Here is a 13,923-nt window from a genome sequence, read left to right on the forward strand (position 1 = left end):
AAACTTAAGAGGAAAAGGACTTTGATGTGTCTTTAGAAGGCTGATACCTTACCCTACAGGTGGAATATGGAAAGAAAAGAAAGAGAAAAAGAGAGAGAGAAAGAAAGGAAGAATGAGAGAACGAAAGAAAGGAAGGAAAAAAGAAAGAAGCAAACCCGGAACCGGGCGGGACAAGGGAAAAAAGGGAGAGGTTTTGGGCACTCAAGAGAACTCACCCGCCCCGTGGGCCCTATCCCACGGGTTACAGTAGTTATTCTAGATATTTCTGCCCAGTTGAATTGAGTCAAAGCTGCGCAGGAAAACCAAGACTCAAACCCACTAACCAAAGCATCTGCAATTAAGATATCTAATAAAACTTTTGACCAAGTTTGCTGGATTCCACAAAGAGAACGGGACTTCAGAAGTCCGGAGACTTTCCAGATGGGGTGTCAGCAAATCAGCATTTGCCAGGATGCCCGGGAAGCCCAGGCGTGGAGTCTTAGGAGAGAGGATCAGAGGATCAGAGTTCTTGGGAAGTGGTCACTGATCAGGAAACTAGTTTAAATTGCTCCTCGGATTAAAAAAAGACAAGAAAAAAAAAAAAGAGAAAAAGGCCGGCGTGACCGCGACACTCCGTGGGCAGAGGGGAGCCTGGGCGGAAGGCAGAGGACAGCCAGCCCCGAGCATGCTTCGTTTTTCTTTTTTTAAAACAAAACCACCAGGAAGCCCTAAAAGAAGTGCATTGCAGACTGGCATTTGGGCGTGATAACTTCCGTGTGTGTGCAACAGGGAGCGCCGCCCGAGAACTTCCGCGTGCAAGCGAGGAGGCGGCGGTGGCGCGGCCTGCGCGCGGGGCACAGCCCAAGCCCACCCCTCGGGAGAGGAAACCGACCGCTCCCCGCCCTGCGGTCTCACCGCGGAGGGCGGGGATGGAGGAGGCGGGGCGACGGGGGTAGGGGCGGAGTCTCGGCCCCGCCCCGAGCCGGGAGAGCAGCCCCACAGGCTGCTGGGCCACGCGCTCCGCCCCTCGAGACTACATTTCCCGGCGAACCCCGCGCGGCGCGCGCCGCAGTTGACCCACTTCCCGGCCCGTCACGGGCTCGCCCGGCCCCCGCGCCCAGGCGGCTGCTCCCTGCTGACGGGGGTGTGGGCGGGGAGCGGCGGCACCAGCGGCGGCGGCGGAGGGAGGTGGAGGAGGAGGAGGTGGTGGAGGTATTGCTGGCTGCCGCTGTTACCTCCGCGGCTGGGCGCCTGGGCTGAGCCCGGGTTTCAGCGGCCACCATGGACGAACAGGCGGGTCCCGGCGTTTTCTTCAGCAACAACCATCCGGGCGCCGGCGGTGCTAAGGGTCTCGGGCCTCTCGCCGAGGCTGCGGCGGCCGGCGACGGGGCGACGGCGGCGGGGGCGGCCCGAGCCCAGTACAGCCTCCCCGGGATCCTGCACTTCCTGCAGCACGAGTGGGCCCGCTTCGAGGTGGAGAGAGCCCAGTGGGAGGTGGAGCGGGCGGAGCTGCAGGTACGGACCCTCCCGGCCTGGCCCTCTGCATCCCGCCACTCCGCTCCTTCCCGCCCCGCCCCGGACCCTCTGCCCCCCCCCCCCCCAGCCCGTTCCTCCCTCCCACCCCGAGCCTCTGCCCGCGGCTGCCCGCACCTTTGGCTTTCGCTGACCCCACTTCTTTCACCCCGCACCTCACTCCCATCCCGGATGCGTTGTTTACCCTCCGGCGCCTTTTGGCGTCGGCTGCTTCTCACTCTTAACTCCAGTCTCATTTCCACTCTCTGGCCCCCCGGCCCATCTTAGGGTGTCCCTTATCAGCTCTTACTCATCGGGCTGACCGTAAGTTTTCTGAGACGCTGTGCAGATCGCCCTGTTTTAGCGAGTTCCCATCCTGGGTCTGCAGACGTTCACCGCCAAAGGTGTTGGCAGTTGGCTCCCTCCGCAAGGAAGGTGATTAAAGACAGCACAAGTTGTGTCAGTGAGGCCCTGGCTTTTTGCGTGGGGCTGACGTTGGTGGGGCAGAAGTGTTATTAGCAATATCAGCTCCTGGTTTTATGTGTGTCAACAGATTCTTCTTCTTCTTCTTCTTCTTCTTCTTCTTCTTCTTCTTCTTCTTCTTCTTCTTCTTCTTCTTCTTCTTCTTCTTCTTCTTCTTCTTCTTCTCTCTCTCTCTCTCTTCTTTCCCTTCCCCTTCATTCCCTTCTCGTGTTTATTTTAGATTCATGGATTTTCAATGGAGGACCTAAGCGATCACAGTCAGATGATGGTTCTGAGATGGTTCCCTTGGAACTTCTCAGGAATTAATGTCATGTTTATAATGTGCTTACTTTAAAAGAAATGAAAGAGACTTGGATGTTAGTTACATTGCCTTGCATAATCTGCAAGATAAAAGCTGTATTTAGAGAGGAGCTTTTGTGGGCCTGAGAAGAGAGAAAATGAGGTTGATACTTTACAGGTCATTCTGAATTGGTAAGCAGTAGTGGTTCTCAAAACTAAAGCATAGGCTAATTTTAGGAGAAACTTAGAGAATTGTGAGCGGTCATGTCTTTGTGCTTTATGGACCAGTCCTGAGTGCTTAAGGCTTAGGAGATGCAAGTGCTGTTGTTGGGTTGTTTTTTGTTTTTTGGTGCAGGTCCTTGGGCTTGAACTCAGGGCCTGGTCACCCCCTTATCTTTATCACTCAAGTGGCTAGTACTCTGCCGCTTTGGCTTTTTAGTGGTTAAGTAGACCTAAGAGTCTCGTGTACCTAACTGCCTGGACTGGCTTTGAACCATGATCCTCAGATCTTAGCCTCCCGAGTAGCTAGTATTACAGGCATTAGTACCATGTTTGTGAAGCACTTGAAGTTTAAATGCTACTCAATGTGCTACTTTTGGGGGGAATGTGTATGTGTAATATATACATATACTTTTTTGGGGACACTAAAAACCAGAAAAATCTGTTAAATAGAATCCTATGGTTAAACTTTTTTTGGTAGGATGGAAGTATGTTGTGCTTGTGGTTAGCTCTGTAACCTTGACCTCTCTGGGCTTAGTTTCAGTATTCACCCCATGTTTACTGAGTGCCAGCTATGTGTTTAAACTGACAAAGCTTCTGCCCTCATGGGATTTATGTTTTAATGGGAGGGCAATCAACGAATGCAACTATATGATTTAATGGTGTATACCAGAGACTGCAGTGAGGAAAAAAGTTAGGGTTCAGAATAGAATGTGGTAGGGGCAGTTATTTTAGATAGGGTGGTCAGAGAAGCCTCTGGAAGAGCAGTTGAAGTGGAGGGCTTCTGTGGCTCCTTCTAAGTCTTTCATAACTTTTTCAGCCCTACTGTGTTGCTTTAATAAGTTTCCTCAGAATTAGTGTGATCACAGCTATCTAGTGCTCAAGAAATTCGAGTGCTTACATTCGCCTTTACTGGGGATACATTCTGTCAACAAGCATGTGAACTTTGGGCTTCAAGGAGTGTGAAATGTACAAGTTCATGAAATGTTTTTTTGTATGCAAATGCTTAAATTTTCATTCTTTAATGTAAAAGGAGTCACAGAAAAAATAAGGCTTACCTTTCTGCCTGTAGGAGTTTAGGAATTTCCAACCAACCTGCCCATGGGGTTCACCCTCTTCCCTTATGTTTAAACTTTACAGTTTACTTAGAAATGTAGTCAGTCTTGAGTTCATACACACATGTATATGTGTTAAACTTCAAATAAGTTTCCCATTGATGCTCACTACTTGCTTTAAGTCTCCTTTTTTTTTTTTTTTGCCAGTCCTGGGCCTTGGACTCAGGGCCTGAGCACTGTCCCTGGCTTCTGGGCTTCTTCTCGCTCAAGGCTAGCACTCTGCCGCTTGAGCCACAGCACCGCTTCTGGCGGTTTTCTGTATATGTGGTGCTGGGGTATCGAACCTAGGGCCTCGTGTATCCGAGGCAGGCACTCTTGCCACTAGGCCATATTCCCAGCCCTAAGTCTCCTTTTTGTTTGTGTGACCCTTCCATGAAGAAACTTAGATACTGTTTTATGTTTTCTGAACATGATAAATATTGGGAAATTAAAAAACTTAGATTAACATTAAATTAGAATAATTCCCTTTTTTATTGGAATATTCTTAGAAAAATCATAGGAAGTAAAATACTTTAATGAGTTGTGGTAGGTGAACTATTCATCATTGGGTGTCTTTTTAATTGTTAAATTTCTTTTCAAGTCATTAACACTAGAGTCAACAAAATGCTTCTAAAATTCAGTCTCATTTGTCCTTTCAGGAACCTGTCAGTCCTGCTCCTTCAAGCTACCTGGGCAGAGTTGTGAAAAGCAATCCAAGTTCTCATCTATCTTGGCTCTCTTTATTACTTCCTCCCTCTTTAGGATTTAAGGTCTAAAGAAATAGACACATTGTATCAAAAACACCTTTTAACATTTATTTCTCCCTTGTTCAACTAAGTTAATAGACACTCTTTCTGTTTTAAGTAGCACTCTTTTTCTTCTTCTGTGAGAATAGATAATTCATGGGGAAAGAAAAGAATGACCAAGAGCTCACAAAGCTTTATGTTTGTGAAAGGAATTGGGGACAGAATATTAATATACTTAAGACTATTTTCTGCATGTGAGGCCTTATTTGAGAGACCCTCTCCTAGTAAAGCATGCAGCCTAGTAAGAATGATAGAACTTAAACAACATATGGAAGAATCCTATTATCATTAGAGGGTGAGGGATCTAATTTTCTTAGAATAGCATGAGAAGATTTAGCAGTGAATGAGAAGAGGAGCAGGAGAAAGCTTTATGAAATAGTGAGAATTTAAGGCTCAGTACTTGACAACTGATTTATGGGAAGGTAAAAATTTAAATAAAAGTAATGGCCCTAAATTTTGGTGTGCATGTGTGGCTGGGTATGGGGACACTCAGATTATTTACCTGGAAATTCTATAGTTGTGTGGGAAAGTTCAGAAATTTGAGTAATGTTGGGCCTGTGTTTTTGGAGGTTGTATGCTGGAGTATTAATTGATCTGTGTTTTGGAGCTAGTGATTTTTGTTTTCATTTAGGACATATTTTTCATGCACAGACTTCATACCAGACACTGTTCTAAACATGGAGAAGATACAACTGTGAATAAAACCAGCTCTCTTGCACTCATGAAGCTTAAATTATGAGCGCAGACAGACAGTGATAAATACCTGAAATGCTGGAAGGTAATAAATGTCCTGATATGGTAAGGGAGATAGAGAGTAAGGCTTCACTGATGAGGTATCATTTGTGCTTTAAACTGAAAAGGTGATACTTGAAGTGAGGAAAGCAATCTAAGTAGAAGGAACAGTTAGGGAATGGGAGAATGCTTGGAATAGCAGAAGACTAACAAGGAGGCAAATGTGTAGAGGAAGAGAAGGAAAGAATGTCTGAGAGGCACTAGGTCTTGTCCATTGTAAATACTTTGAATACGTTTTGTGCCAAGAGCAACTTTAAAAAGGATCACTTTGCACAAGTTCAGAATAGACTTGGGATATAGAAGCAGGGAGACTAGTTGACATGCTATTGTAGTTAATTCAGACCAGATGAATGAGAGTAGTGAGATTTGTGAATGTTCATTTTGATACGCCATCAAAATCTAATGGATTCTGGACACAGGAAGGTGGAACCTAGTACTAGCAAGATGTGCAGAGGGATCAGATGTGACATCTGAATTAAAGGGGAGTCAAAATTATTCAAAGGTCTTTTAACTGAACAGTGTCATGAGACTGTTGAGAAGATTTGCTGAGCATTAAATAGTGGGGGAAAGCACTTAAAGTGTCTTTCTTTTCTGTTCAGTTATTTACCAAATCATGAAAGGCAACATGATGTAGACCTGGATATAAATTCTTGTTCTAAAACTCACTGTTGTATTTTATGTCTATTATCCATGCTTTAATTTCCTCATGAATAAGGTGAGGATAATAAATTACCTTGTGAGAATTAAATAATATTTTTAAGTACCTAGCCCAGTGCATAATTCCAGAAAGTGTTGAATAAATACATAAACAAATGTTAACAAAACTTTTTACTTATTTCTTCTAGATAGAAAAGCATAATCTTCAGTTATGAACTCTTCTAAAGTTAAGAGCATTTAGATGCCACTTTGAAACTTTGCTGTCCAATATTCTGGACACCATGAGCTTGTGTGTGTGTGTGTGTGTGTGTGTGTGTGTGTGTGTGTGTGTGTGTGTGTGTGTTCTGGTCCTGAGGCTGGAACTCAGGGCCTGGGCACATTGTCCCTAAGATTTTTGGTTCAAGGATACTGCTCTACCATTTGAGCCATAACTCCCATTCTGGCTTTTTGGTAGTTAATCTGCTTGTGATCTTTTTGAACCATCTTCAAATCTCAGCCTCATGAGTAGGATTACAGGTGTGAGCCACTGGTACCTAGTACACTATGGTCTTTTAATAGGAATGAGTGATGGCCTTCAATGTCTGCCTCAAAACATTGATTACATACCTAGAATATAAGCCACTGAGTGACAGCTATCTTGGGATTTGTATCAACTTTTCTGAGCATAACAAATCATATACCTTTAATAACTAGAATATTAATCTTCAGTTTTTCTAGTTTTTTTTTTTCTTTCTTCATTTGTGGGGCTTGAACTCTGGGCCTGGGTGCCGCCTCTAGCTTTTCAGCTCAAGGCAAGTGCTTTACCACTTTGAGCCACAGGACCTCTTCCAGTTTTTGAGTGGTTAATTGGAGATAAGAGTCTCATGGACTTTCCAGCTCTGGCTGTCTTTGAAACTGTGGCTGGCTTTGAACTAATCCTCAGATTTCAGCCTCCTGAGTAGCTAGGATTATAGGTGTGAGCCATCAGTGCCTGGCTTATCAGTTATATTTGGTCCTTTAAACCACTTTAAATTTGAAACAGGCGAAACCTTTTGTGATGTAGTATACCTTGTGAGTAGGTTCATTTTTTCATTCTGCCCCATATCCTTAGAATTTCATGATTTTTAATTTTTTACAATTTGGAAAGATTGTAGAAGTTTTACTCTTTTAAAACATCCCTTGTTATTTGTCACTTTACTGTTTCTCAACAAGAATAATCTGGGGCGGGGTAACTTTTTAAAAGATACTCTTCCCTAAACTGTACGATAGACCAGTTAAGACTCAAGAATTAGGATGCTGATTGCGTTTTCTCTCCCTCTCTCAATATCTCTGTATTTTTATATCTATCTAGATGTATATATATCTATGATATATCTAAATACACATATATGTATATATATGTCGATACAGATTTTTTTAGCTCCTTTGTTCTACTGTGCAAGAAAGATTGAGAACCAATGCTTTTGTTTTTATGCATGCACATACATGTGAGTACACAGTGTATAAAAACGTTTGGTAATTTCAATACTTGTGTTGGTGCATGGATGGCTTTTTATAGACTTTGGGATATAAGTCATTATATTTCCATTGTTCTTTCTGATAATAGCATTTTATTTTTAGGCAGTAGAATATTATAATTTGAATTACCTCCCACTGACTGAAATATATAATGACAGTGTCAGCTTTGAGCTGGAATGAACTTTGGAAATAACTCCAAAGTTTTTGGGCAAGTAAAGTGAAGTCAGAGAGAGGTTAAGTAACCATGAACAAAACAGGTTTTATTTAAATCTATCACCTGTTTCTTCCAAATGTTTTTTATAAATTTATTTTCAGATACATTAGCTTTCTCCTTCTCTTTCTACTTTTTCCTTCCTTTTTCATTTTCTCCCTCTTTCCTTTTTTTTTTTTTTTTTTTGTTCGTATACCAGGGGCTTGAACTCAGGGCCTGGGCGCTGTCCCTGAATTTATGTCCTCAAGGCTAATACTCTACCATTTAGGTTACAGTTTCACTTCTGGCTTTTTTCTTTTTCTCTTTGTTTTGTGGGGAGGAGGGAACCAGTGGGTTAATTGGAGTTTCAAGTCTCAATGACTTTCCTCCTCTTTAGCTAAGATTACAGGTGTGAGCCACCAGCATCTGGCTTTCCTTCTTTCTTTTTTTCTTTTACTGGTCCTGGGCCTTGAACTCTGGGCCTGGGTGCTGTCTTTGAGCTCCTATTTGCTCAAGGCTCGCACTCTATCACATGAGCCACAGCTGCACTTCAGGGTTTTTCTGTAATTAATTGGAGATAAGAGTCTCACGGTCTGTCCAACTGGGTCTGGCTTTGAATCGCAGTCTTCACCTCTCTGCCTTCCGGGTAGCTAGGATTGTACATGGGAGCTACCAGCACCTGGCTTCCTTTCTTTCTTAACCTTTCTTCTCTTTTGGTTCTGGGGATTGAACCTGGGGTCTGGCACTTGGCTAAGCATAACTTCTACCACTAAGCTATACCCAGACCCATTATCTCTTTTTATTCTTAGAACCTTTTGAAATAATCAGAGCCATACCGATACTTAATGTTGTTCTTTTTACTTAAAATATTAGAGATTTTTACTGCATAGTTTATTATTATATTTGTTTTGGTAGTGTTGTGTAAATTTCTTTGATTTGTCACAGAATACATTTCTTTTTACTTTGCTTAATACTTTTTTTTTTTTTTTGCCAGTCCTGGGCTTGGACTCAGGGCCTGAGCACTGTCCCTGGCTTCTTTTTGCTCAAGGCTAGCACTCTGTCACTTGAGCCACAGCGCCACTTCTGGCCGTTTTCTATATATGTGGTGCTGGGGAATTGAACCCAGGGCTTCATGTATACAAGGCAAGCACTCTTGCCACTAGGCCATATTCCCAACCGTGTTTAATATTTTTTTAAAGATTGTATTTTCTGTGGTAGAGGTTTGGTGGTGGTGGTTTGGTGTGGTGGTGGTGTGCTTCTCTAATCTCAGTAAGTTGGTGATTGATGTTTTATTAAATCTGCAGATTCTGTTAGGATCTCTACGTATGTCCCCTGTTGCACTTTCTTTCTCTATTTGGATGTCTAATTATACATGTTCTAGGTCTTTTCCTTTTTTTCCCATATTTGCCATCTTTTTATCCTTCTACCCTTTATTATGGATAATTTATTCTGGCTTAGCTTCTAGTCCATTGGTTTTCTTTTTAACTGAGTATAACTTATTATAGTTATGCAAATCTGCTGGATCTTTTCTCCTTTTCTCTCCCCTCCTCTTTCTCCCCTTCCCTACCCCTCCAACTATTTTCTGGATGCTGTTTTATTTTTTGATATTTATTTTGTAGTTGGTTTTTCTATAGTTTGTATATTTGAGTTTTTTCCTTTGCAAAATTTTGTTTTTGGTTTTAGTTTTGGGCCTATCTAGGATTTGAACGCAGTGCTTCACACTTGCAAAGCAGACCTGTATTGCTTGATTCATGTAGCAAGACCTAACTTGTCCTTTTGTATTCTTCATTTATCTTATTTTGTGTGCTGCTCACTGTCCTTGGAAAAACATAATACTGAGTTTACTAAGGTTGTGTCTTTGCTTCTGGTACATGTTGAGGGCGTTCCTACTCCAAAAGTACTTCAAAGAACATTTGTTACTTTAGGACTGTCAGCTGATGTGAATTTTGGTTATAAGTACATTTGGGGGTTACTGTACTTTGGCCACCTCTGTCTTGAGGTTCTAAGCCCTTTAGTGTCCTGCCTGAGTTTTGGTGAGATGTGTGAACTGTAGACTCTCCACTTGGGATGGTTTGGGCTTTGAGTTTTTTTGCCTTTTGGGTTCTGCAAAGCTGTTGAAACTAAAATTCAGATTTGTCCTGATTGGCAGATACCCAAGTTTTTTTCACTTGGGCTTTTGTTCCAGTATTTCACTGGGTTCCTATTTTCTGTGTTATTTTGTCCAGAATTTTTCAGTAGGAAAGTCACTGTAGTGCACTGTTATAGGAAACTGATTTTTCTCTTGTTACTTTAAAACAAATATTATAAATAACAAATAGTGGCATAAGTAATTATCTGATGAAATTAACACTGTTTTTTTTTTCCTTTTTGTCAGTTATGGGCCTGGGTGCTGTCCCTGAGCTCTTTTCCTTAAGGCTAGCTCTCTACCACTTTGAACCACAGCGCCACTTTCAGTTTTCTGGTGGTTAATTGGAAATAAGAGTCTCATGGACTTTGTTGCCAGGGCTGGCTTTGAACTGTGATCCTCAGATCCCAGCTGAATAGCTAGGATTACAGGCATGAGTCACCAGTGCCTGGCTTCTGATAGTGTTTCTTTTTCAAGAGATGTGCCTACTTGGGATATGGAAACAAGATAATCACAGTACGTCCAACCTGTGAGACCCTAACCCAAACTTTGGAAGAGCCTCTTTCAAAAGCAAGCTGGCTGTGGTGATGCCAACCTGGAATCCCAGCTACTCTGGAGATGGAAGTGGAAAGATTATAGCCAAAGCTAGCCTCAAACTCGTGACCCTTCTGCCTCTGCCCCTATAGTGTGGGATTATAGGTTTGTGCCAGCACAGCTGGTTATGTGTTTTTTCCCACCCCTCCCCTCCCCTCCCCTTGTTAGTAATCTAGTTTTTATTTCGGCATTTATAATTATATAATTCTAGAGAGCTTCCTTTCCCTGCCCAGTATCTCTATTCAACTTTCTATCTCCTTTTTTTATATTAAGAACATTTTGTTTCTAGAGGACCTTACAATTTTAGTAATCTGTTTTAGTTAGAGCAAGAGTTGTAGTGATTTATCTTAGGTCACTCTGAGAGTTAGTGTAGACTTAGTGTAGACTTAGTTTAAAATTGAGTTGTCTTAGTACCAAGGCTAGGATTTGTTCTCTATACTAGTCCTTTCCTTTTGTTGCTTCCTTACTGTGTGTAATTGTTCCTGAACTGAAGAACCAAGCACATTGTAATACTTAGAAGATTATTCTTTTAATTTAAATTCTTTATAATTTAAATTCTTTATAATTTAAATTCTTATAATTTATTACAAGTTTTTCTTCCAACTAGAACAATAATATGTCCAATAAACGATAAAGCTAGAGGCTTAGGAAAGTAACAATTTATTTTTCTCAAAAATGCTTGACAAGGGGGCTGGGAATATGGCCTAGTGGCAAGAGCACTTGCCTCCTACACATGAAGCTCTCAGTTCGATTCCCCAGCACCACATATATGGAAAACGGCCAGAAGGGGCGCTGTGGCTCAGGTGGCAGAGTGCTAGCCTTGAGCGGGAAGAAGCCAGGGACATGCTCAGGCCTTGAGGACAAGGCCCAGGACTGGCCAAAAAAAAAAAAGCTTGACAAGGCTGGGAATGTGGCTTAGCAGTAGAGTGCTTGCCTAGCATGCATGAAGCCCTGGGTTCGAATTTTCAGTACCACATACTCAGAAAAAGCTGGAAATGGCGCTGTAGCTCAGGTGGTAGTGTGCTAGCCTTGAGTAAAAGAAGCTCAGGGATAGTGTACAGTCCCTGAGTTCAAGCCCCAGGATTGGCCAAAACAATAAAAAAAATGCTTGACAATATATTATCTTAAATTCTTTTAATTTTATTTTTGTGTAGGGAATACTGAAATGTTTATTTCTTTAAAAAAATCTCAAAAAGTAATATCCAAATTTGAGGCTTTTTCAGCTTGTACTAAGGTTAGCTTAATTATGTTCAGTGCATGTGTTTTAATATAGTGTTTCTAGATTATACATCAAGTTTGTTAACTTTATTAGATTTTTCTTGACCTATTTTACGTATTTTATGATAGATCAAAATAATAAATATGTCAACTGTTTATTTGTTCTTACACGGAAAATTATTTGGGGAAATAAGATCATTTTCTTTGGCAAACTTACTCCTGTTTAACTTTAAAGATTTTTTTTTTTTTTTTGGCCAGTTCTGGGCCTTGGACTCAGGGCCTGAGCACCATCCCTGGCTTCTTCCCGCTCAAGGCTAGCACTCTGCCACCTGAGCCACAGCGCCCCTTCTGGCCGTTTTCCATGTATGTGGTGCTGGGGAATCGAACCCAGGGCTTCATGTATACGAGGCAAGCGCTCTTGCCACTAGGCCATATTCCCAGCCCCCTGTTTAACTTTAGTTATAAAATATTTTATTGAATAAGATGATGGAATATTAGAATATATATATAAAAGAAGGAAATTGTATTGTAGAGTTAGCTGGAAGCAGAGTAACAGAAGAAAAAAGGAGGAGGTGTTTTGGAGATGAGGTGAGGAGAAAAATAAGGGAATAGGAGCCCTGGAATTAAGGTGAACGTGGGAAGTGTTGAATAAGGTTGGATGGAAAGGTATTTGGGTGTGGCAAGTAGGTTTCTTTTTGGCTTAACTACATTGGTGAGATCCTTTCCTAGGGAAGAGCCCAAGGGAATATTTGATTGCTGATCACAGAAGTTTCTTTACCCCCCATATACATGTGACAGAAATTGGATCCAATACCTGTATCTCTACTTTGGAGAAATAAACACGATGTCTCATTCCACAAGGGTGATACTAGTTTCACCCAATGGAAAATTACAGCCCAGTTTAGGACTTGCCCACAGAGTGTGTGTGTGTGTTTGTTTGTTTTTATGCTTCTTCAATGAGAAGGCTAAGCAGTGAGTAAAGGAGTTTACATTATAGGCACAACCCAAACCTGTCTTGAGGAATGTAGATTCCTATAAAGCAGAAAGGAGGGATAGGGAGGAGCCTGGAGAACTGGGTCAGCACACTTACTGAACTTAAAAGAGTAGAGTTCAACAGGGAAGAAAGCACTCTTAGCCCCAGTAATTCACCCCATACTTTCATGTCTCCTCTGTCCTTTCTTCCTCAAGCTCTCAAAACAATAAGTTTCATTTTTTGAGCCTTTATATGTGCCATGTACAGTGCTTAAGCACTTACACATAAAATCTCTTTTAATTTTTATAAGACTTTATTGGTAGTTATTAACCCTAATTCATAGATAAATAATTTAAGGGAATAGGATAAATAATAAAATGCTATAGATAAAGGTTGACTCATGGATCTTGGTGGAGTAAGTAGAAGGAAATATTTTTGACATTTTAAATTTTCCTCATGCTTCTGGGTCAGTGTGTAAGGCAGGAGTGTTTTCTTCTTGTCTGTCTACTAAATTTCTAATCATCTCTGAAGATTAAGTTTACTTTCTCTGGAAAACCTGTCTGCCTTCCAGACCCAAGGAAGCTTCCTTCTTTATTGTATGTATATAAACAAAAACATTGTCACCCAACACCTTTTAGACCGGTGGATGATCATTTAATCAGAAACGATGGTCATAATGATACTTTAAATATATTTTGCTAAAATATATGTTTGTCAAGCCAGGCACTGATGACTCACTCTTGTAATCCTAGCTTCTCAGGAGGCTGGGCTCTGAGGATCAGTTCCAAGCCAGCTGGGGCAGGAAAGTCCCATGAGACTCATCTCCAGTTTATCACTTGAAAACTGGAAGTGACACTGAGGCTCAAAGTGGTGGACTAGCCTTGATCAAAAAAGCTCAGAGATGGTGCCCAGACCCTGAGTTCAAGCCTCACAACTGACAAAAAAATGAATAAATAAAATTTGTTTGACATTTGCTAATGTAAATAAATGCCCACTTGTCACTTTTTCCCCCCAATCCCAGATTAGAGTTCTATATTGTCATTCTTGACAAATAAGCCACAATTATAATACATTGTTTATGATTTCTTGTTTTGGTTTTCCTTGAGTAAAGCACTCTGAATGCCAAATCTTCTTTTCCTTTAATGACCTTTACCATTGTCTAACAGTTGTTTCTTCAGTACTAGTTTGAAAGTGTTTTTGATGAATCTCTTTTATTGTCTTACTTTCTAAAGATGTTCTTGTTTGCTTCTTTCTTTTGTTTTTTCTTCTTTTGGGGGAAATTGGAGTGTTAGAGATTGACTTCAAGCCTCATATATGTTAGTAAACCACTAAATTCCATTCTTTGAATATCTGTATTTTATTTAAGTAGTACTTGAATTATCCAATGAAAATAACAAGTACTACTAGCAGTAACAGTTTTGGGGAGAAAACCTGTTGAGTGTTGATGAGCTTTTACAACTCTGCTATGGAAATTGAAATGTAAGAATGAACTTTAAAGAATGGCT

General features: G+C 41.4%; 1 protein-coding gene across 2 annotated transcripts in view; it reads left to right on the top strand.

Moving 5' to 3' along the window:
• Positions 1–1,182: 1,182 nt before the first annotated feature.
• The window catches only part of Strn (striatin), a 94,218-nt gene continuing 81,477 nt past the window's right edge, over positions 1,183–13,923 (top strand). For both annotated transcript variants that reach the window (XM_048353132.1, XM_048353133.1), the window contains exon 1: positions 1,183–1,494. In XM_048353132.1, the coding sequence (XP_048209089.1) occupies positions 1,261–1,494 (234 nt within the window). In that variant the 5' untranslated portion in view covers positions 1,183–1,260. The remainder of the gene's footprint in view (positions 1,495–13,923) is intronic.

The sequence above is a fragment of the Perognathus longimembris genome, chromosome 8, assembly GCF_023159225.1.
Source record: "Perognathus longimembris pacificus isolate PPM17 chromosome 8, ASM2315922v1, whole genome shotgun sequence".
Taxonomy (NCBI): domain Eukaryota; kingdom Metazoa; phylum Chordata; class Mammalia; order Rodentia; family Heteromyidae; genus Perognathus; species Perognathus longimembris.